This window comes from Pollicipes pollicipes, unplaced genomic scaffold (assembly GCF_011947565.3).
Source record: "Pollicipes pollicipes isolate AB1234 unplaced genomic scaffold, Ppol_2.1 Scaffold_5724;HRSCAF=6776_pilon_pilon_pilon, whole genome shotgun sequence".
NCBI lineage: Eukaryota > Metazoa > Arthropoda > Thecostraca > Pollicipedomorpha > Pollicipedidae > Pollicipes > Pollicipes pollicipes.
The window spans coordinates 35,759,458-35,783,660 of NW_023596746.1; the positions used below are offsets into that span (position 1 = coordinate 35,759,458).

The 24,203-nt window shown below is 63.2% G+C and overlaps 1 protein-coding gene across 1 annotated transcript in view; it reads right to left on the reverse strand.

Annotated features, from left to right (window-relative positions):
• The window catches only part of gukh (NHS actin remodeling regulator GUK-holder), a gene marked incomplete at its 3' end in the record, with an annotated part of 38,579 nt that extends 15,099 nt beyond the window's left edge, over window positions 1–23,480 (reverse strand). The window contains 2 exon segments of the mRNA XM_037227691.1: window positions 3,841–4,009; window positions 23,023–23,480. Coding sequence (XP_037083586.1) covers window positions 3,841–4,009; window positions 23,023–23,293 — 440 coding nt within the window.
• Between the last annotated feature and the right edge of the window lie 723 nt (window positions 23,481–24,203).

Here is a 24,203-nt window from a genome sequence, read left to right on the forward strand (position 1 = left end):
ACTCCCGCCAGCCAGTGGGCAGACGGCTCTGCTGACGCTCCCGCCAGTCAGCGGGCGGACGGCACTGCTGACACTCCCGCCAGCCAGCGGGGGTACGGCACTGCTGACACTCCCGCCAGCCAGCGGGGGTACGGCACTGCTGACACTCCCGCCAGCCAGCGGGGGTACGGCACTGCTGACACTCCCGCCAGCCAGCGGGGGTACGGCACTGCTGACACTCCCGCCAGCCAGTGGGCAGACGACACTGCTCACACTCTCGCCAGCCAACGGGGTACGACACTGCTGACGCTCTTGCCAGCCAGCGGGGGGACGGCACTGCTGACACTCTCGCCAACCAGCGGGGGGACGGCACTGCTGACACTCTCGCCAGCCAGACGGCGGACGGCACTGCTGACACTCCCGCCAGCCAGCGGGTGGTTGCCTCGCTCGGCCGAGTACGGGACGACGCGACGGAGATCCTGCCGACGAGCCCCTGGCTGTCGGCAGGCGGCCACTGACCACACGAACGGTCATCGCCGGCGCATCGCAGCGGCCCCGCTCTCCGGTGTAGCGGGCTGCGGCCGCCACTGGGGGACAGCCGCAACGGGTTGGAATGCTTCCCGCCACAGGGACTCCCATATGGGGGGTTAGACAGCCGTCCCTGCAGTGCTCCAACAGGTGGGGACTTCCGGCGCTCTATGAAAATCAAGCGATTACTGAGCTGGAACAGAGCAGGGGTCGCAGCGGCGCACCTACCCACTATCTTCATCACACACGCACATGGTATTGCGGAGCGGATCAAACGTTCCGTCCAGTGGATGGCTAGTTCATTGCCTGACGCTCTAAAAAGCTAACAGCGGAGGAACGAGATTGCGACATCTCAGCTAACGACTGTTTCTACCCGTTACATCAAGCGGCAAATGGCGGCGCGCTTCTGGGAAATTACGCCCAACCCGGCCCCTGCCGCGGACCTGGAGATCACCGTCGCTTTTACCGGATACGCCGTGTGCGCGCGTCACATAACGCGCGTGACCTGCGTTACCTCACCCGTGCCGACCGGGTCCTGTTTCGGTCCCCACCCGACGCAGGCTGCCAGCCCAGCCGGCCAGCCTGGCGCCCGACATCTGTAGCACATGCCCGGGCAGTGCGGCAGCGGCGGGCCACCCGGCCGAACTCACCGGCGTCAGCCAGACATTTCCTGTCGAGGCGAGACACTCGCTCCTCGCAGGTGCCCCGCACTCCCCGCAGGCGCCACCGGGTGCCGGTCCGGCGGCCGACTGGGGCTGGAGCAGACCTCAGCATGGCGGCCCGCTATCTTATCGAGGCGTGTTTCGCGCCGGTGCGACGCCCGCGTGTTTAAACACCGACCGACAGGGCCGATAGAAGGGGGGGGGGGGGTAGACGTGCCACCCCGTGACGCAGCCGAGACACACACACACACAAACACACACACACACACACACACACACACACACACACACACACACACACACACACACACACACACACACACACACACACACACGAGCGCGCACGCGCGGCAGACCGGCGAGCCCGCAAACGGACGGGGCGCCGCGGAGTTCTACAGACATCACTGTTCGGCGACGGGCCGGCCCGGTTCGACACCGCGCCTTGGAACAGGATGTGGACATCGACGCAGCTGTGACAACGGTGCCAACGGGCGCTGGTTTGTGTCAACAACAGCCGCCGCCTTAACCGACGGAGCGAAGCATGATATATACAGCGGGTACAGCGGGGAGTGACGAGTTTACCTCAGGTCCGCAGCGAGACGTCCGGCTAGCCGGCGCGGTGCAGGGCCCGACACGCTCCCGCCGGACGGGACAAGGCGCAGAACCGCGAACCAGCACACCCCCGGCGCCGACGCACCCGGCGCGAACGCCGCGGATCGCGCACACCGCGGACCGTGGACCCCAGCTGGCAAACTCGGCGCAACGCGCGCCGTCGCCGCCGGCGGTCGGCACGAGCTCCGTCCGGCGTCTGGCGGACAGATGGGGCGCCACCGCCGGCTCCCCTCGCGCTCCCCCGCCCGGCGCGTCTCGGCTCCCTTCGGACACCACTTACAAGACCGACGCCCCTCCATTGATATCGACCTACGCAGCGAGATCACTGGACGGCGGGGCGCGGCGCGGCAGCGCCCCTGGCGGTGGCACGCGTAAACGGCGAGCAAACACTTGAGTCGGATCCCTACAAGTGGCTGCGTCGAACACCGCCGGAAATCTCACTCGCCAGTCTTTTGCCGGCGGCTTAAAGAGGACCACTCCATCAACTGGATACACATACCTCCACCCGCCCAAATAGGTACGCAAGCAAACTCAACGGCGCGGAATAATGGGCTGCCGCCGGCCAGTACATTACTCCGCAGATCCATGTCAACGAGCATCGCACGCCCGGACCATTGCAGCGGCGCATACCTGAGCCGACGCACTTAACGGTGTTAGTCAGAGCAGCGCGGCGTATGTACTAACCGAGCGGAAGCCCACATGGCCCATCAGCTGGTCTGGGCTGACCTCGCCAAGAACCCGCCCTCGTGTCTTGACCTCGAGGAGGTCGTCGCCCACCCATTGATATGGAGAAGTCCCATTTCCGTGCATCCGAGCTGGGACGCTCCACTGCCGTGCGCCAGCCCAGAAAGCGGCGCTCTGCCGTGTTCCATTTAAGAGACTGGCGCTCTGCCGTGTGCCAGCCCAGAGGACGGCGCTCTGCCGTGTTCCAGTTAAGAGGACGGCGCTCTGCCGTGTGCCAGTCCAGAGGACGGCGCTCTGCCGTGTTCCAGTTAAGAGGACGGCGCTCTGCCGTGTGCCAGCCCAGAGGACGGCGCTCTGCCGTGTTCCAGTTAAGAGGACGGCGCTCTGCCGTGTTCCAGTTAAGAGGACGGCGCTCTGCCGTGTTCCAGTTAAGAGGACGGCGCTCTGCCGTGTGCCAGCCCAGAGGACGGCGCTCTGCCGTGTTCCAGTTAAGAGGACGGCGCTCTGCCGTGTGCCAGTCCAGAGGACGGCGCTCTGCCGTGTTCCAGTTAAGAGGACGGCGCTCTGCCGTGTGCCAGCCCAGAGGACGGCGCTCTGCCGTGTTCCAGTTAAGAGGACGGCGCTCTGCCGTGTTCCAGTCCAGAGGACGGCGCTCTGCCGTGTTCCAGTTAAGAGGACGGCGCTCTGCCGTGTGCCAGCCCAGAGGACGGCGCTCTGCCGTGTTCCATTTAAGAGACTGGCGCTCTGCCGTGTGCCAGCCCAGAGGACGGCGCTCTGCCGTGTTCCAGTTAAGAGGACGGCGCTCTGCCGTGTGCCAGTCCAGAGGACGGCGCTCTGCCGTGTGCCAGTCTAGAGAGTGGTGTCTGCCGTGTGCCAGTCCAGAGGACGGCGCTCTGCCGTGTTCCAGTTAAGAGGACGGCGCTCTGCCGTGTGCCAGCCCAGAGGACGGCGCTCTGCCGTGTGCCAGTCTAGAGAGTGGTGTCTGCCGTGTGCCAGTCCAGAGGACGGCGCTCTGCCGTGTTCCAGTTAAGAGGACGGCGCTCTGCCGTGTTCCAGTTAAGAGGACGGCGCTCTGCCGTGTGCCAGTCCAGAGGACGGCGCTCTGCCGTGTTCCAGTTAAGAGGACGGCGCTCTGCCGTGTGCCAGTCCAGAGGACGGCGCTCTGCCGTGTGCCAGTCTAGAGAGTGGTGTCTGCCGTGTGCCAGTCCAGAGGACGGCGCTCTGCCGTGTTCCAGTTAAGAGGACGGCGCTCTGCCGTGTGCCAGTCCACAGGACGGCGCTCTGCCACGTGCCAGTCCAGAGGACGGCGCTCTGCCGTGTGCCAGTCTAGAGAGTGGTGTCTGCCGTGTGCCAGTCCAGAGAACGGCGCTCTCACCTGAAGAGGTCCAGCTGTCGCAGCACCACCACCGGGTTGAGCACGGCCTGCTCGTACAGCCGCCGGATGACGGCCGGCCGGCTGTCGGCGCTGAACAGGCTGCGACACTGGCCATACTCGGTGGTGTGGTGGTGCGTGCGCTCGCTGAACACCGTCAGGTCACTCTCGGCTGCAACAAAGGTCACAGCAGGTCACCACCGGTCGGCGCCCAAAGGTCGGACGAGCAACGGCAAAGGTCACGGCCGGTCACCAACGGTCGGCGCCCAAAGGTCGGGCGAGCGACGGCAGAGGTCACGGCAGGTCGCCACGGGTCGGCTCCCAAAGGTCAGACAAGCGACGGGTGGACGGACGGCTGATCAGGGCCGGTCTTGGGTCAGCAATTAGATGGTTATCATCAATGCCACATTTACGGCGTTAATAGTGCATGGCGAGAAAGAATGCGATGGACGGAACATGCGCGACGTGCAATCCCCAAGATGTGTGCGAACAGCACCGGTGGGTCGGACAGCTCACTTGTTCCAGCCAGTCGCAACAGGTCACGCTCACAGGACCACGTTCCTTATGCCTCTCCGTGGGCCACGTCGACACGTGGAGCACCGGCCCATGCTATCCAGTCCCGGATAACTGAGGCGTGAGCACAGTCCATTAGCTGATAGTGTGTGTGTGTGGAGAGGGGGGGGGGGGGGGAGGGGCTGGCGTCCTGCGTCCCATCTCGTCAGCACATTCCTGCTGCCCAGTCCTGTACGGGCGCACAGAAGCGCGAGCGCGGATCACGCCGCCAGTGGAATGCCGATAACAGGGGCGACAGGCTGCTGCCTCCTCTACAGCCGGCACGAGATGGGATGATCCGCGCGGGGATTCCAGCCGCCGGCTCCGGTCTGCACCTGAGCCCCAGCGCCATGGACACACCAAGGCCCCTTGCAAGCGTCGAGCACGCAAATCTTCCGCCTGCACAATGAAACCCCGCAGTGTTACGAGCATGCCGACAGGTCCAACCAAGGTCACCAACGCCACTGGCCGCGCTGGTTTTGAACATCGGTTCAGAAGACGGCGGCGGCAGAGAGGGGAGGGGGGGGGGGGCTCAAGGCATTCAATGCAACGACAAAGCCACGTACAATTCCACTGATTGGTTGATCCGCGTCACCAAACTAAAAACCAGACGAGGCCAGGGCCGACGGCGTCGTCCAAATATAGCCGGCTCTTCATGCCAATGTCAGTCATTACGGCAGGCACAAGGGACCAAACCAATTTCATTTACGAATATTTATTATCAACCACACACCACGGACGCCTAACATGGTTGCTGTAAGACCAGCGGCCTCCACCCGCTGTGTCCTGACCATGCTCTGACTTCGCAACTGAAGCGTACCACACATACCCATGCGCTCGCTATCAGTTTCCAGCGGGGAGCCAGCCGAGCCAGTCGAGTATCACGACCCCTTGGCCCCCAGTATACATCTCTGACCTTCGGTGGTGCCTGGAGAACACCTCTGACCGGCACCCCGCCACTCCTCGGCAGGAGCGGACCGCGCCGGGACCGACATCACGCCCGCGATCAGACCCCGGCGGCGCCGACTCCACCGGGGGGCGGCGAGCGGACCAGCCCGACGGGCACCTCCGATCGCGGAGATACGCGGGCTGCAGCTGGGCGTCGGCTGGCGGCGGCGATGCCGCGGCGAGTCCGGCACGTCAGGTGTATCCGCCCGGGGGGGGGGGGGGGGAGACGCAGGCAGGGCGCCAGTCGGTGTGGGATCATCGGAGCAGCTGACACGCGCCGCTGGAGCCGCCGCCGTCTGACGGCGCGCGGTAATGAGTTCGACTAAAAGCGACGCGCGGTCAGCGACCGGGGGAGACGGACCGGCCAGAAGGTGGAGAGGCGAGATACCGGTCCTAGTCCACTTCAGGCGGACCGCGGTCCGTCCAGAGATCCTGGATGGCGGCCGTTCGTCACGGTGCCCGCCCGAGACACTCGCATCTGTCCTGGAGACGGGTGGGTGGGCGGCGCGACCCCGTGCTGGTCAGTGGGACACGACGGCCCTCCTGGGGCGAGCTGAGAGGAACGACCGTGGACGAGGCCGACGGGACCCACGGCGGGACAAAAGCATCACCCGTCCCCTCGGGAGACTTGGCCCGGCGCGTCCTGAACGAGACGAGACGAGCCGGTCGAGCCGAGCCATTCACCGGCGCGTCCTCCGGGTCCGAAGACGGCGGCCGCTCACTCGGCTGGAACGCCGGCCCGGAAATGGGCACAAGGGACCGACCGAGGCGGCCTCGGAGCGGCCTGGCGCCGCACAAAACCCGGCCGGCCTATTAACAAAGCCGATAAATTAGCGCAGCGGGTGACGGCGGCGGACAGAGGGCAGAATAGATTGAGTCGCTGACAGCGGAAGGAGAGCGGAGCCGAGCGGTGGCAGACGGAGAGGGCACCAGGGGCAGCAGCAGCAACAGCTCGGCGATATCAGGCCGCGACACGAGGGCAGATAGCACGTGTGCACTCTTCGGTGGATGTCGCCAACAGCAACCGCTTGATGACCTGTGGTGTATGTGGATGGAGTTTGGAAGTTGTAAGCCTATTTAAGTGCTTTTGGTGTATCGCTTACAGCGGTGTGGTTTTTCTCAAGGCATAATAAACAACGTATACTACACAAGATTGAAGCCAGAAACTTAATGGAAAACTGTTTCCCAAGGGAAATATCATAAGAAGGTAAGTAGTAATGAATGTGCAGATAAGTGAAACGATGGAGAGCGATGGGAATAAGACCACCCTGGAAATTTTCACATGCGCTTGCGTACGGTTAGAAAAAAAAACTCATTGTGAGGTCTGGCACAACTTTAGAGAGTTGTGCTTTGTTGTCTTTGTCTAGGCATAACCAGCTATTGAAATAGGTGCTCATAAACATCGCCGTAAAAATTGCCACATGTGCTTCGTTTTACCATGCGACAAAAACAGGCGGAATCAAAGGCCTGTGCACAATGGCACACAGCGGCGTATCGCGCCGCAACCTGGTGGTCCACCCGGCCACAAAAGCCGCCCGTTTTTACCACCAGCTGTTCGTTACTGGCGGCTGGCCGCCGACGGAGTACCTCCGACGGCGGGGAGAGCCGCCGACCCGTGCGCAATGTGACTCGCTCAGACAGGAAGCTCCGTCGGAAGACGTCCAACGCGTCCGACACCATTAGCGGCGGCGGCGGAGGCCCGGACCCGTTCCGTGGCCACGTGATTGGTCGGGCTGCGTCTGGCTGGGCTGGGGAGGGCGACGGGACGCAGCGGTACCGTCACGCCAGGTGGAGCCGGCGTCCCGTCCCGTCCCGTCCTGCCGCCGCCGAGCCAGGCACACCGCTGTCTGCGCGGAGTCCGCCGTCGAGCCCAGCGCCGGGCCGCGCAGGGCCGCGCCGGCGCCCACAGCGATCACGGCCGGGCACGCAGCCGCATCCTTCCCACGCCATCGCCACGCGGTACGAGCTCCTGCGCCGAGCGTTGCTGCGCTTCAGGACAGTCCAGCGCCACGACTCGAGAAAAACGTGTGCCCTCTTCACTTGATCGCACGCTGTCGCCCGTTTATGACAACGCACAGCCATCATACCCCCCCCCCCCCCCCCCACACTCACACACCCCGGCTACTATTCCCCTGTCTGCCCACCCGGCCGGCCAGGCCAAGCGTGCTCCGCTGTGCCAGCGCGCGCCGCTCCTCGGCCCATTCCGACAAGGCCGCGCACCCTCCGTAAATCCAGAGCGGGCGGGCGCAAAAACAGACGGGGGAGGAGCGTTTTATGCGCCCGGCCGGGCCGGACAAAAAGGCCGGCGTGCCGGCCGGGACAAATAGCCGCGCTGAGAGACGAGAGTTCGAGCCCACCGGCAAACAGGCACCGGCTTGCGACAGCTGCCGGGGGAGGCTCGCTCGGCGCTGTTTAGCGTAGACACGAGGCGGAAGGCACCCGGCGGCGGCCCTGATTTCGCTGCGACGTCGCTCGGCCCGCGTGTCTCGCGCAGGCGTCGTAAATCGTCAGCGGCCGGCGCCGCCCCCAAGTCGTCGTCGGCGATTTACGGCAGTTACGACGCGCCGCCGACGCGTGATGGAGGGGCGAGCGCGCGGCCGCGACGGTCCTCGGCGCGGCGCGGCGAAAAACGAGCGGCGCGGCGAATGTGGAGCACGCGTTGCCACCGCGAGAGGAGAGGCCGACCGTCTGGGCGTGAGTGGCGGGCGGGGTCGGCGACCCGCGCCCGCCGACGCCGCGCTCTGCTGACGCAGACCGTCACGGACACGGTACCACAGCAGCCGCCGCCGCACAGCTCACACCGCCAGCTGACAGAGTAGAGCGGTGCGGCGGCAGACACGATCGCGGCCGCCGACGCCGAGCGCGCGGCCCGATCAGACGGGGGCAGCCGGCCCGGCCGGCGGCAGAGGCGCAGCACCTGGGCTCAGCCGACAGCGACACGCTGACGGGCAGGGACGCCGCCACCGCCGCCGCCGCCGGCGGCGTGTTTAACAGGCCCGGCGCGCTCAATTAGTGGGCCCGGCCGGCTTTGAGCGCGACACAAACAAGCGAGCGCGGGGCGATGGGGGAGCCCCAGCCGAGCCCCGGCCAGGCCAGGCCGGGCGGCGCGGACGGGGGGACGGACGGCGGACTGAGGCGGCCACAACGGCCGGCCAACGCCAGGCCAGCAGCGGCAGCGGACGGCGCGGGGGGCTCCGGCACTGTGCAGGCAGAGGCCGCTGGGCAACACAGGCGCGCTTATCAAAGGTGTATTATGTATCACGAATTGTGATTACCCGAGCCTTTAAGAAGCGCATGAATTATGCAAAAAGGGAACGTGAATTTAGGCGGCCAGACAGGAGCACAGAGCCTTAAGATACATGGCTTTGTTATGAAAACCTGGGAATGGTTTTACACCACAAATTATGTGGTAAGGAAATCTCACGCCGCCTAGTAACCCTCTCTTTCTGTGTGACACGCCACACAAAACCCCAGCCCTTTGTTAAAGGTGGCTGGTCAAAATTAATAGCCTATTATCAGCATCAGCGATTGACTTACATCGCCCGTTTAAACGTCGACCCATGGGGGAGAGGGGCGACCCGCAAAAACGTGTGGAAGAACACCCCAGTCGCCACTACGCGAGCGAAACCGGCTCGGGGCCGTGAATAGCGGACCGCGGGAGCGCCGGCTGCCGCCTTCCCAGCCAGACGCCTTTCGGAGCGGATCAGCATCGCGGGCACGCGGCGCGAGCTGAGAGCAGACAGGAGCCTTTACGTGTCGGCCGCCTCCTGGGAAAACGGCTGCCGGCCTCGGCCGCGCCGGCCCAACGACAAACCTGCCGGGCAAACAATGACGCCGGCTTGAGTAAACGGGCGCCGCGAGGGTCGCCGCCGGCTTTGAGAGCGGTCTCAGGCGCGGGGGTCGTCGCCGCCTCGTAGAGCGGTCTCGGGCGCGGGGGTCGTCGCCGGCTCGGAGAGCGGTCTCGGGCGCGTGGGTCGTCGCCGGCTCGGAGAGCGGTCTCGGGCGCGGGGGTTGTCGCCGCCTCGGAGAGCGGTCTCGGGCGCGGGGGTTGTCGCCGCCTCGGAGAGCGGTCTCGGGCGCGGGGGTTGTCGCCGCCTCGGAGAGCGGTCTCGGGCGCGGGGGTTGTCGCCGCCTCGGAGAGCGGTCTCAGGCGCGGGGGTCGTCGCCGCCTCGGAGAGCGGTCTCGGGCGCGGGGGTCGTCGCCGGCTCGGAGAGCGGTCTCGGGCGCGGGGGTCGTCGCCGCCTCGGAGAGCGGTCTCGGGCGCGGGGGTTGTCGCCGCCTCGGAGAGCGGTCTCGGGCGCGGGGGTTGTCGCCGCCTCGGAGAGCGGTCTCGGGCGCGGGGGTTGTCGCCGCCTCGGAGAGCGGTCTCGGGCGCGGGGGTCGTCACCGGCTCGGAGAGCGGTCTCAGGCGCGGGGGTTGTCGCCGGCTCGGAGAGCGGTCTCAGGCGCGGGAGTCGTCGCCGGCTCGGAGAGCGGTCTCAGGCGCGGGGGTCGTCGCCGGCTCGGAGAGCGGTCTCAGGCGCGGGGGTCATCGCCGGCTCGGAGAGTGGTCTCAGGCGCGGGGGTCGTTGCCGGCCGGTGGCAGTCGGGCACCCAGCGACGCCCGGGGTCGCGTGCGCTGGACGTGACACCCACGGCAGCCCGGCGGCAAAGAGAAGCCGTAGAAGAGGCGGTCCCACTCATGGTCGCCGCTGACGTGAGTCACATCCGGCAGCGTATGGGGCATGGACGGGGCTTCCCGGACTCATTAAACAGCCGGCAATGAGGCCAAGACACGACTGACAGTTCGACGTGAGCTGAGGGGACATCACGTGCCAACGCATGGTTTCAACCTCGCGCATCAAATAAGAGTTGCCAGGCGGCGTTGGTCAGTTTGGCCTGACCCAAGCCGCGTAGCGGCGGCTTTGGTCAGGCCAAACACATTTTTCAGGTACATTCTCGGAGCTCCTTGCACATTTCCCCTTCGTAGTTTTTGTGGTATCTCTTATTGTATCCTCCATTCATCATCTTTGCTGCAGCCTGGCAGTCTGCAGACTCCGGTGAAGGACCAGGTGAGCCGGTGCTAGCAGAAGGTGATGTACCAGAACAGCGATGTAGTACACAGGTATTCAACATAGCGTGTATGCAAGAGTTTTACCATTGTTCCGGGTTGGTTCCGGCTTGGGTTTGAGTACTTTCATAGCGGCTCAAAATATTTTCATCCTACTAGGCGTCACAAAGCTTGAGGAGCTTATTCACTAGCACCGAGCACCCAAGATCTCATTATAATGGAAAACACTATCATGTTTCACAGCGAACCCGCCTCCAGCAAAAGAAACACCAACGCGACGGCGCAAAGGGTCCCAGGCTTCGTGGTGTCACGTTGCATTCATTGAGGAGGGTCGAGGGATCCGCCGGCCCATCGACCATGCCGGCGTCATCCCACCGGCGCCGGCACCGCGGAATCCGGCCGGGCCGGCACAAAAAGGCCGCCGGCCGCTGGCCGCCGCCGACGCCTCTCGGCTGAGCTCGCCGGCCAACGGCAAATTCAAACCTAATTGGATGCGTGACGTCACGCGACCAGGTGGGCAGGGGAGCTCCCGCACGGGGGAGCGCCACCGCCAGGGCCAGGCCGAGTCCAGCGGCGCCGGGAGGCAGGCTAGGCCGCGCCGCAGCCCGGGCCAGGCCGAGTCCAGCGGCGGGGGCAGGCTAGGCCGGCCGGGGCCAGGCCGAGTCCAGCGGCGCCGGGGGGCAGGCTAAGCTGCGCCGCAGCCAGGGCCAGGCCGAGTCCAGCGGCGCCGGGAGGCAGGCTAGGCCGCGCCGCAGCCCGGGCCAGGCCGAGTCCAGCGGCGCCGGGGGGCAGGCTAAGCTGCGCCGCAGCCAGGGCCAGGCCGAGTCCAGCGGCGCCGGGAGGCAGGCTAGCTGCGCCGCAGCCAGGGCCGGGCCGAGTCCAGCGGCGCCGGGAGGCAGGCTAGGGCCGCGCCGCAGCCAGGGCCGGGACCCGAGTCCAGCGGCGCGGGAGGCAGGCTAGCCGCGCCGCAGCCAGGGCCAGGCCGAGTCCAGCGGCGCCGGGGGGCAGGCTAAGCTGCGCCGCAGCCAGGGCCGGGCCGAGTCCAGCGGCGCCGGGAGGCAGGCTAAGCTGCGCCGCCTAGCGCGCCCGCGCACGGCCAGCCGTGCAGAACCGCGCTACGTGTGTTTACACGGCTGCCGGAACGGGACGCCGCCATCCGTCATGCGGCGATGGCGGCGCGGGCCGAGGCGCGATTAGAGGACGGCGATGGACCGATAGACAGGCGGCGCCCGCCGGCCGAGCGATGGGGCGGATAACCGGGGCTGGACGCGCCGGCGGTCAGACCCGGTCGTCGGCCACCACCGCTCACGCTGAAGCGCCGCGGGCACCGGCTGAGACACGTGGAGTTGGCGGCTGACATGGTCCCCGCAGCTCCCGGGGCGGTGGAACTCTGGAAGGGTTCGAAACCCGCTTTGAATTTCGGGAAGCACGAGGCTTCTTCTCGGGTGGGGATGGGGGCCGGCGGCAAGACCTGTTTAAGCCATCCTGGAAGCGCCGAGTCTCACCTACCCTTCACGGAGAGTCGGAACCGCGCGACGGCCGCGGGAAGGCAGGAATTCTCTTACCGACTTCGACGATGTAAGTCCTTCCTTAGACCACGAGAGATCTGAGCCCGTCCTAGAGTCAATAACGCAGTTCCGGAAATATTCATATTTCTGGAGGCGACATTCTTGGAAAAAGAACAATTGTTTTTGTACAGAGCACACAATATATTTTTTGCCTTAAAGGACCTGTTCCCCAAATTCTGGAGGAACTGGGGGCGAGCAGCGTCCAAAATGATAGAGCACTTCGGCCAACCCCCTCCCCATAGAGATACAAAGTGGCACCCGTGGCAGGATGACTCGGGGAAATCGCCCAGTCCAGGTTACGAGCTCACGCTGAGGATCGACAGGGAGCCGAACCCTCCCGTCCGACAAGCCGTCAGCCAGCCCGCGCCGCGTCCCATTCAAGCCCACCCGCAGCGCTTTTTGCTCCGGCAAAATGGAGAGCGGCAGCAGCGGACTGCTCCAGTTACGGGGCTGTCTCATCAGCCGAGCGAGCGGGGAGCAGAGGGCGAGACGACAGACGCAAACACGGCGAGTGAAGGAAGACGTACTGCAATGCTTGACTGGCTCGCCAGATGGGATAAGTAGCGTGTCATTATGGCGGCGGCGGCGCGGCCTGTCCGCCGCCCCAGACCACTCCGGCGGGCACCGGGCTGGAACCGGCAGGCCGGTAGCCATGGGCACTAGTCTGACTGCGGCCCAGATTGCGGAGGTATGCGAGCGGGGTCACACCGGGAGCGGCGATCAGTCGAGCCTCGAGGGGACATTGCAACCGTGGGGAAACGCACAGCGGTGTGAGCAGAAAGACGCGGCAGAAAGTGCAGCCGAGCGCACGACGGAACAGTGTAACGGCGATGAGCAACAGCGATTGTCTTTACTCCCACCATTTGTGACTGCGGCAGCAATCCGAACACGGCCGGCGAGGTGCGCTGGACTGAAGAGCGACGTTGTCGTGTGCTAAATCGTGTGCAAAATGTGCTAGAGCTAGAGATGGGAACCAGTGTCTCCAGCAGGTACCAGAAGTGCAGCGACGGGATCGGTGCAGAACTGTGCACGCGTTACAATCCCGGCGAGCGCAGCGCGTCAATGTCCACCCAGCAGCGTCCGAACCGCATGCGCGTCCGCACGGCACCGTCCGGAACCCGCTACGCGCCGCTGGTGATCGCTCTTCCGACGACAACACACCGGCGGGCGGCTGTCCACACTCCTCTGGCTGCAGCGGCGGCACTGCAGCGCCGAGAGGCGGGACAGGCCGCGACCGACGCCGGCGTCGGCGTGGAGAGGTCGGCGCCCGAGGTCGGCGCGGAGAGGTGGGCGCTCGGCGGCCTGCTCGACTGCCGAAACTGGACCCTGGGAGCGACGGCGGACATTCAACCGCACAGCCGTCCGCGCCCCGCCGGAACGGCCAGCGCCAGCTCCCGCCATATTTCCGTTCAAGGCCGGCAATCTGGCGCGCCGGCGGCACGGGAGCGTGTACCGCCACTGACTGGGCCGCGCGGGTCGCCCCGCGCCGGTGCGTCGACACAGGCAGCTGCCGCGCCCCGGCCTGTCAGCTCCCGGGCGAGCCCAGTGCGAGGCGCGAACCGGACACCGCGGCGAACGCACGGCAGCCGGCGCGGCGTCGGATTCGCACGCAGCGGCGGGAGCAGCGCACCCGCCAGCAGCGGGGCTATGGTAATGCGCCGGGGCTGGTGGAGCCCGTCGGGCCGCCGGTCTGTCGGGCATCAGTCGGCAGCCGTCACCGGTGCTGTCCGTGCCGCCAGCGGACCGAACGGCCGGCGATCGGCGCCGATAAGGACCGGTTACCCCCGGCGGGAATGCCTGTCACGTGCCGCCGTGACGCCTTCCAGCGGCGGCCGCGCCGGCCGGCGGCCCACGTGCGCCCCGCTCCCGCACGAGTTCAACCCGCGCCCCAGGCCTGTGACGGACGCAGCGGTATTTCGAGGACGTAAGCAGCAGCTTACCGAGTTTCAGCTCGTGAAATGATGAAATTGTCAATTTTTAGGACCCAGTTGGAATCGCTGAGCCAGGATGCTCTCTTCGCCATTCCTCCACGGTCTACAACCTAAGCTAGCCGTGTGTGATGAGGTTCACTGACGATAGTTCCCGTGCGCCGCCGGGGGTGCACCTGTCACCCGCGAGCGGGCCACCTGCTCCAGGGTGGCGTGACTCATGTCTCACCGAGGCCGTACAGACCGGCGTGGCCCGGCGCAGGAGACGACCGACCTTGCTCGGCGCCTCGGCGCGGGTCGGGGACCTGCTGCCCCCCCCCCACCCCCCCCGAAAAGTTAACCACTTGGCTAGTCCGGAAGGTGTAGCCCAGTGACCTGGGTGTCTGTAGCGTGGAGGCCTTCTCTCATTGTAAGCCTCAGCAAAGGTCCATACGCTTAGGATATCACTGCTCACACGCGCAATGCTTAGTTGACCTATATGCCTAAAGGTCAAATAATAGCCTATATATATATATATATATATATATATATATATATATATATATATATATGGGCTATGCCGGGGCAACAACCCGGCAAATTCAGCAATGACGGCGACGTCGGCGAATGCCCAGAAATCAGCTATCATTGATGGGTTTTCCTGTGCATGATAAATCGGGCTAATTGACTGGTGCCATCGAGAGGGACCCAGCGGCCCCGGTGTGTCGTGGGCACGCCAGGCCGGCCCGGCTCCGGACGCGCACCCCTCGACACCTGCTGGCCGAGTGGAACAAGACAGCGAGCTGCGCAGGCGTGGACGGTGTGGAGGTGGCAGCATGGAGACCAGCGGCGTCAAGTGGACGGCGCCTACGTTGCTCATGCATGTGACGTAAAGGCATGAGTACTGAGCCTAGTGGATCCCGTCGTTGTTAACGCTGCGTAGAGGATAACATAGATGTTGTGTGGATACAGTGGTGGGGGCGGGGAGGGGGCAGGACTCCACCTGCTTCTGACCGACGGTAATCCCTGGGGCATCGATCGCGTCACCCCGGCCGGCAACGAGGCCTATGATGGGTTTATTACGCGCAGTGAACCCTTCCCCCTGTAACCGACACTCCACGCGATGATCAATCTGCCGCCAGCTGTCAGCCCAGAGGTCAACGACAGCTGCTCCCCGCGACACCCGAGCCCGCAGGCGCCGCCTGACGGGCTTCCAGGTCGGGCCACGGCGAGGGGATCCCTGGCGAGGGCTCCCTCGGACCGGGACAGTCCGGCCCGCACAAGCGGGCACGTCTGACATGTCACGCCGGTATGCCATGCTGCGGATCATTTACCGCAGCGCCGGCACCCGTATCGCGAAATCGTCGATCGCCCCCCCCCCCCCCCTCCTCCTCCCCGCCCATCATCTCAATAAGCTGATCATGATCGCGGGCCAGCGCAGCACAAGAAGGGTGCACGAGAGCGGCAGGGGGGGGGGGGGGGAGCGGGCCGCGGGCGGCCGGCACGCGCGCCGCCGCCGCCGGAAGCTTCGGATTTCCGGTGCCACCGGCTGGGACGGCGGCTGCCGGTGATGACGGCGTGGGTCTGGGACGGTGCGCACATAAGCTGATGGATGTATGTGCCGGGCCTTTTGGGTAGCGGGGGAGGGGGGGGGGGGGGCTGTCCGATTGAAATGAGGACGTACCTCGGGACATGGGCGGGGAGAGCAGGCCAGATGTGGCGTCCTGACCGAGTGGGAACAGCAATCGTGTCAAGACGGCAGACACAGCAGACACTGAAGGTCAAAACGGAACTGGAAGGGCTTAAAACGCGCAAACCTAAGATGTCCGCCAGGTGCAAGCCAACCACAAGCAGTGCGCTTCTCGCGTGCCCGGCCATAGAAGCCAAAGCGTTCCGTAATTGCCTTCCACCGCCTCGCCATTGACCTCGCTACTGACCCCTGCTGACCTGTGGAGACCACCCGGCCGGTTGAAGACCCCGTCCACGGCGCCCTCCTCTGGTTGTAAAACAGTGACCGCCGGCGGGCAGGTGGCTGCACGCACGCAGACCACAACGCGAACAGGCCAGCGACGACCCCGAGGTCGTGCGAGCGGGACGGGACACGGACCGCTGACGTGTGCAAAGATAGAGGCAGCCCGTGGCGGGTCAGTAGCACGCCGGCTAGACCGCCAACAAACGGTACCAAATTGCAGGGAGTTTACCGCACTGCAGCTTAAGCTGAAGGACTGCACGAAGAAGGGGGCGTAACTCGCATGTGGATCGAGACCGTTGTGGCTGCAACCGAATACAGTCGTACTAGGAACATAAGTTACTAGCTACATTGCTCACGCCCATTCTGGAAGTCACTGTAATTTTAATGACGCCCATTTAGTTTGGGAAGAATGCGCTGAAGGAAAAAGCATGGAAGCAAACACGGATTTTTCAAATGGCTGTCCTTACAAAAAGGCGCATGATTTAGGTGGATTCACCAAAAGTACCCGCAAATTCGAAGAACCAAATTCCTGTCTGGTAGCGGCTGATTGCATTCCGTTTACCTTTTGCAGCTCACTTGGCGGAATTTCCAGTGGTGGAATTACGACATGAATCCAGCGATATCACACGGTACAAATTTACACATTGGTAACCAAAGTTGCCAGAGAAGAGGTGAGGCCCCTAGAAATGTTGTGTTGATTGTAGAGTCCACCGAAGAGACGCACTCGGATCGTGTCGGCCGCAGTGGACCGGCTGCGGTGGCTCGTCCCCGGCCATCTCCCGCTCCGTGCAGCCGCCGCCGTCAGCCGGGCGGGGGAGCCAATCCCGGCGGCCGACCGCAGCGGTCGTCAGACGGCATACCTCCTGCTCCCGCTGCACACCCGAGCCCACTGCTCGACCGCAGCCCCCCCCCCCCCCCCACTCCCTCCTCTCCATTCCGGCGATAAATCACCGGTGGGCTCACGTGTCGGCCAGCAGACCAGGCGCCGCACGCCGGGGGCCACTCAACCGCGGAGGCCTTTGAGTCCCGCAGAGGACCGAGTGCGGCTGTCGATGCGCGTCCATAATCCGGCGTTCGGAGCCGCCGACCGAGCTGCGGCCGGCGCCCCTCCCCAGGACCCCACGAGGAGGGGCTGGCAGACACGGCCCTGGGTCGTGTCCTGGCCCCGCGGCGATAAATCACAGGCGGGACCGCGTGTCGGCCAGCAGACCAGGCGCCGCACGCCGAGGGCCTCTCAGCCGCGGGGCCTTTGAGGCCCGCAGAGGACCGAGTGCGGCTGTCGATGCGCGTTCATAATCCGGCGTCCGCAGCCGCCGACCGAGCTGCGGCCGGCACCCCTCCCCTGGACGCCAAGAGCAGCAGGGGTGGGCAGGCACAGTCCGAGGAAGCGGCAACTTATCGCGGTTCAGACCGCTTTGTGGGTCACACGCTGGGGCCGGGTGCGGTTCTGGGGTCAACGAGACGAGACGCGCGGCGTCGGCTGGGACCGAGCGGTGAGATAAACGCCCGACGGGAGATCCGTCCCGGAGACTGCGGCGGAGTCAGACGAGCGTAGCACCACGGCCGGCCGGGCCGCCCCGATCCGGGCGCAGCTGTGTGGGCTGTAGGGACGCACCGGCCCAGCCACGATAGGATCTGGTTGTGGGAGCTTGAGGGTTTGGGGAGCGATATTTATGCCGGAATAAAAATACATCATCCGTTTCACGAGCATGCGCCAGGTGTCTGCAACGGTGTTTTCTGGTTCAAACCGGCTTAGGTTTGAGTCAATAAGGAGGATTTGCATTTGCATACCCTCATGACTTTCACGATCATGGCCGAACTGCCAAATATAAAAGCCGTGATCAGACAGCTTATAGACACCACGATCTAGACATCCCAGTCGATCTCAAACTCCCACATGACTCACAACATTCACAGTGTGTCACCGGCCGCAAACGTCTGCCGCAGCGGGACCAGGCTGGACGGACGCCACTGCGGCGCAGGCCACACTGTGTTACTTGCTGAAGTGGGAGAGGAGCGCATGGCTGCGCAGTCCAGAAGCCTGCGCAACATCGGAGCGCGCGCGTCCGCCCAGGAGCCGTCCAGTTAGAAAGTGGCGCCGCCGAGCCGGTATTCAGCTCTTCCAGAGATGCTCATCTGCGTATCAGTCTCCGACAACAATGCAGCAAATTTCCCACCAGGAAGTCCAGACGGGGCCGCGGCCATTCTACAGTGCGACAACTTTCAAAGCGCGGGGATAATTGGCACGGAGCACAATGTGACTGGAAAGCGTGAATGGCGTCACAAACAAGGAATCGCCGTCGCCCAAAACGAATCTGTGAACCGCGTCCACCAAACCAGCTACCCATCAACGTGGTCTCACCTCACCCATTCCCTCCCCCGATTACCAGGAGTGACGCCCCTCCACTCCCCGATTACCAGCGGTGAGGACAGAGATCGAACCGCGGCACGTGCGCAGCACCTGGGCCGGTGGCGCCGCAATTAATCCGTCGCGTCGCATGGGACGAGTGAGTCGGCTCCGTCGCCGTATCGGGGTCAGTTGGCTCCGTTAAATCGATCGGCGGCCGGCTCACAAACAGGCGACTCGGGCCGGCAAGCGTCGCGCCGCCGCCGCCACCGACACCGCTCACCAGATGTCGCATCGATCGCCGCCACTCCGTCGCCGCCGCTCCGTCACCGCCGCCGTGTCGCGGCCCGACTGGCGGCGCGACAGACGCGCACCGCGAGACGCCTACTCCGTCACCGCTGCTGCTGTCCCGGCCACGTCCCGCCGCCGCCGACAGCTGATGGCCCGGAACGCCGCGTCGGCGTCGGCGTCCGCCCGCCGTTAATCGGTTCGGTGACCGAGTCCCCGGCACAGCGGCCGAACGTCGAGCAGCCCGGGCCAGTGACCTAGTCCCCGGCACAGCGGCCGAATGTCGAGCAGCCCGGGCCAGTGACCGAGTCCCCGGCACAGCGGCCGAATGTCGAGCAGCCCGGGCCAGTGACCGAGTCCCCGGCACAGCGGCCGAATGTCGAGCAGCCCGGGCCAGTGACCGAGTCACCGGCACACCGGCCGGATGTCGAGCAGCCCGGGCCAGCGACCGAGTCACCGGAACACCGGCCGAATGTCGAGCAGCCGGGCCAGTGACCGAGTCCCCGGCACACCGGCCGGATGTCGAGCAGCCCGGGCCAGTGACCGAGTCACCGGCACACCGGCCGGATGTCGAGCGGCCCGGGCCTTGGGACTGTTCGAGAATGGACGTGTGGCAAGTGATCGATATAGAAAATTGATTTGCAATAGTTCTAACACTAGGGTTGATCAGAAACCCACGTCCTGGAGCCAAAGATAAGCCCCACTCTAAAACTGCTCTTGGGGTTGGTCTTGAAGTCAATGGTGTAACCACAAAATGCGTTTGAGCGCACATCCGGAATTTGGCGAAAATTGCACAGCGGTGCCTGGTAGGGTGCTTCAGTTAATGGTGCCTTGCTTTTGATCTCGTCAGGAGGGGTGTGGACGAGGACAAAACCGTGAACTCGAACCCGTGGAATGTTCAACAGCGCACACGGAAAACAGTCACTTGAGAGGTGCGCAGAAACGAACCTTTCCAATTACGATACCGCAAAATACTGCACTCCACTACTGCGGTGTCGTTAGCAGCATGCGCGCGGATCGGCTACCAGCCATACGCTCAGTTGGTCCACAACAAGGGTCACCCACAACCACGCGTCCATGCGCGAGAGGTCTCGCCACTCGTACGCACGTGCGCCGAGCTCAGCGCGGCGGCTGCCTTTGAGAGGCACCAGCGAGACCATCCAGCCGCGTCGACGGACGGCACACGAGACGCACGTGCGCCGAGCTCAGCGCGGCGGCTGCCTTTGAGAGGCACCAGTGAGATCATCCAACCGCGTCGACGGACGGCACACGAGACGCACGTGCGCCGAGCTCAGCGCGGCGCCCGTCTTATGGAAGCACCAGCGAGACCATCCAGCCGCGTCGACGTACGGCACACGAGATGAGGGGAATCGTGATCGGCACCCGACAGAGGCCCGCTGCAGGCCTTCAATCATTCACATTCGGTCGATGACGTGGCCAGGGTGACCGACGGCTCCGCCACGGGCGGCGACCTGCCGTCAAAGGCGCCGGGTCGATGGACCCGCCGCCGGGGTGTCTGACCAGGCGTGGGGTTCCACAGTCAGTGCGGCGCCCGGTGGTGCACTCCGGCGGCCGAATCCGGCGCGACGCTCCTCTGGCTCACGAGGATCTTCATCCAGATCCCAACTATCCCAGTCAGCCTGGCCATGCTTGCTGGCATGAACCACTGATCGAAATTGCGTGTGTGTGTGGGGAGGGGGGGGGGGGACGAACGCCACGCGAAAACCCGAGAACGGCGACCACGATAGGATTGAACACAACCTGAAGAATCTCACAAAATCAAAGGCCCACAAAGGTTATGCTGGAGTCTGCTGGCACATGACCGCAGGGTGCGGGGCCGCCGTCAGTATTTCCAGACTGGCGACGCGGCGAAATCCGCGCGCCGAGGCCTGCATCTCGGAGCGCCACGGCCGCTGACCACCAGCGGGTAGTCAGCCAGCTCCCGCACGCACCATCGGACGCCAGCAGGCCCGCTCACGACCGTCCGAAGCGAAGGCGCATTCCACCCCGACCTCCAATAAATTACGCTGCTCATTACAACCAAGTGACAGCGGGCCGAGCGTCCGCCGCGCGCCCCCGCTGAGTGGGCTCCACCTTCAGTCAGCGGTCGGCGGGCGGCGGCAGCTAATCGTCCGTCGGCACCGGTTAGTGACATCGGACGACGGTCGGCTGGGCCGGCTGTCAGAGCGCTCTGATCCCGCCGTCGACGTCCTCATCCGGAGGACCCGCTCACGCCGGCTGCAGTCACGCCGTGTTCCCGCCGCCTCCCGGTCACCCCCTCAGGCCCGTGCCGTCGCGAGCTGGCGGGGCAGGGACACGTCGCCACCGACGCCTGCCTGTTGCCCGGCCGTAGAGGGCAAGGGGAGGGGAGGGCAGGTGGGGTCCGTGTGTCTGACGCCCGCCACAGCCGACGCCGCCGCCGGGGGCGACGGGCCGTCTGTGTGTATACGCGGCCGGACACAATGGCTGGGCCGACGAGGTGGCGCCACGGGGCAGCCGCGTGGCAACAGTCGCCGGCGCGGTGGCGTGGTAAACGCTCGAACCAGAGCGGTGACTGCATAATGCATAAACCATTTAACCCCCCATCACAGGCAGTAACGAACGACGGGGCAGGTCGGGCTGCAGGTACAGATTCGCCCGGCGGTGCCGGCGCCAGCGGCGACGGCGGCGGTGGCACGGCCGGGGCGCGCATAATGGCGGCCGCCGCCCGCGGAGCGCCGGCCGGAATTTCCTGCGCCTCCCCGCGCACGGCCTGGGGCGCCTCTCCGGCGGCCGCTCGGGCGCTAACGAGGGGAGTACGGCCGCCTAACGGCGCCAGTATGCACACCTCCCAGCGGGATCTGGCCAGCGGTGCTCGGCCGGGCAGTGTAGCCCGGCCTGCACCCGGTGATCATCGCACCGCGCCGCGGCGGCGCGGCGGGTGAAGAGCGAGGGAGTGAGCTCCGGCCGAAACGGACAGCGGACGGGTTTTGGTGGCGTGAAGGCGCTGGCCGGCCTTATAGGGTCGGGGCCGGCCTGCCTGACTGGAATAGTCTACCACGCGACTCTATATAGCCTACCACGTCTACCGGCTCGTGCCGGCCAACTGACATCGCGTGCGTTCGCCGTCGACTGGAGGACGCTCTTCTTTTCGTTGCGGCGATTCTAACAGGCCTGGGAGTGGCCCACCGAGTCGATCACGAATATCCGACAGCTACGCATTGGGTGGGATTATTTTATCAGCGGGTGCCAATCACGCCTCGCCACCCCGGCCACAGACAACGAGAGCTGGGATAAGCCACTCGCTGCAGAGAAGACTAAGGCTGGCTCGAATTTCAACAGCTAGACGCCTCGGCACTTAATGCCGTCACTCTTGCTTCAGACCTGATCAATCTTTTGTGGAAGTCACGGGCGTTACCAAATGCCTGTCGGTAAAAAATGTGTGCGGAGGAGAGGCAGCCGATTGCGTGAGCTTGATCATCTGGCCGATCCCGGCTGCTTGACGGAGCACGCCGTACTGGAGCACGGAGGTGTGCTCCCGACCGCCTGAGGCTTCGCCTCGCGCTCTCAGCGCGGCCGACTCCACGAGGACTCCCCGCTCTGAATTCGCAGCTTTCGGAGCGGTCACGTTTACTAGGGCGCCGTACCGGAGCACGCAGATGTGCTCCCGACCGTCCAGACCCCGCATGCGGCGGGCGGGCGCGCGGTCTGACGAATGTTTCAGGAGAAGAGCATCTGTACGTTTCTGCTCCCCCACCATCACATGCATCGCGGGAGATAACCACACAAAACGGTGTTCTCGGTCCGCCTTTGACAAGCCTTGGCGTGATCAAGACCTGTTGAAATAAACATAAACAAAATAAACATCTTGGTGAACAGAGCAGCCGGTCTGACTTAAACCTGGCCAAATCGTGCAGCAAACTAGCGCTTCAGAATTCAAGATGCTTAACTGTCATACACATATAGGCAGATAACGGGCTGTAAATGGGCTTGGACAATGACGGCTTCATCAGCCGGCAACAAGTTATCAAGTGGAGATGCATCCTACGTGAAACGTTCAAAACTCTGTTTCACCTACTTTTTTAAGTCCGAGCTATCCTAGGTCTGATGCTTAATGGGTTGCATTTCTTTCTTGGCGAATTGCATCGGCTCCGAATGGCCACCGAGCTGATTAGGACGGATACTATCCTACACTTACGATGCGCACAGTTGAAACTGGCCCGTCATGGTGCTTTATGGCTCCAAAATTATTAGCGCAGGTCATCTAGTTATCGTGATGCTAAAAAATCAGGAGATCAGAGGAGATCATCTGATCCAAAGGAATCCCGTAATTGGAACTTTGTAGTTTGATAGGATGTTGCTGCATTTAGACATTAATTGCGCCCCGACGTTTTAGTAAAACTGCGCCTGTGAAAAGCACAAAAGCTGTATGAAAACTGATGAATGAGCTCTTATTGCTTTCTGTCAAACGGCCAAATGAAATATCTGTCCCACAGGCAACAGAAAACTCAGCCCAAGTGTTCTTAGCCGATAACTCTACTAATCTATAATTGTACAAAGCACGAACACTTACGGACGATGACAGCTTTGGCGTCCAGGAGACTGGCCTTCTCTTGCACTTCTTTCACGCGTGTTTGGAGGGCTTCAGCCCTGTCAAAGATAACTACGAAATCCTTTTGAAGGTCCTGGAAGATATCTTCGGCGTGAAGCACTAGACTGGCGAGCTGTCGAAGCACTCCTGACAACGTGGTGTTGATGATGGCCTCACGTTCATCATCAATCGATTCTTTTAATGGTGCGTTGCTCAAATAAGCCGGAGAAACGCAGCGTTGGTAAAATGGCATTGCGATCGCGCGTAGTCATAACCCTCTTCCTTTCATAGTCGTAGGGTGAAATTCCACCATTCAAAAGTTTCCAGTCGTTCGTCCGAGAGTGCAGCGTTGAAGCACATTCACACAGTACACACACCAGTTCGCGTTCATACAGTCACCTCACCCATCTCGGGTGAACGCCCCATCCACCCCGCCACACTTCCCTCGTGTGTGGACTGGAATTGTTTACGAACCGTACACACGCTTCAAGCGCGGAACTGGGCAGCTGAATAAACTAGAGATGGGCAAAGTCAAGAGGTACGACTTTTGAAAGGTTCCCAATTTCGCATAATTACACTAGGCATTCAACGGAATAACGAGAATTGCTTAGGATAAAAACACATAGCCAAAGACAGAATAAAAGGAAGGTCATGATTACTCAAACTGACGGTCATTGACATTTACTCACTGGTCACTCACATTCAGCCCGCCGTTGCTCACAGGAAATAAGATAAGAATTAAAATAATACGAACGGAAAATTGCGATCTTTTCCAAACATACACCCATTCAGGACAAATAGCAGCACTGCTCGTTTCAATCCCTGTAATTGTAAGGAGTCATTCACAATTGATCAGAACTTAAACGGAGTCTAAAAAAAACCTTCGAAATCTATCAAAAAGAAAATTTCAACAAGAACCACAGAGTTCCTCAGATGTGCAAAAACCAAACTGTGCTTAGTTGTGGTTGCCAAACATATCGATTATTTTGTCCACCTCTTCATCCAAATCCCTATGCTTCCATGCTCCCATGCAATGACAGGCAATAGTTTTGCAAGAATATTTCAGAAGACTCTCATAAACAAAACGTGAGTTGAGTTCAAAATTGTTCTAAAAGAACTTTTGGTAATGACAAAAATTAGTTTTAGCCAGATTTAGTGTCTAT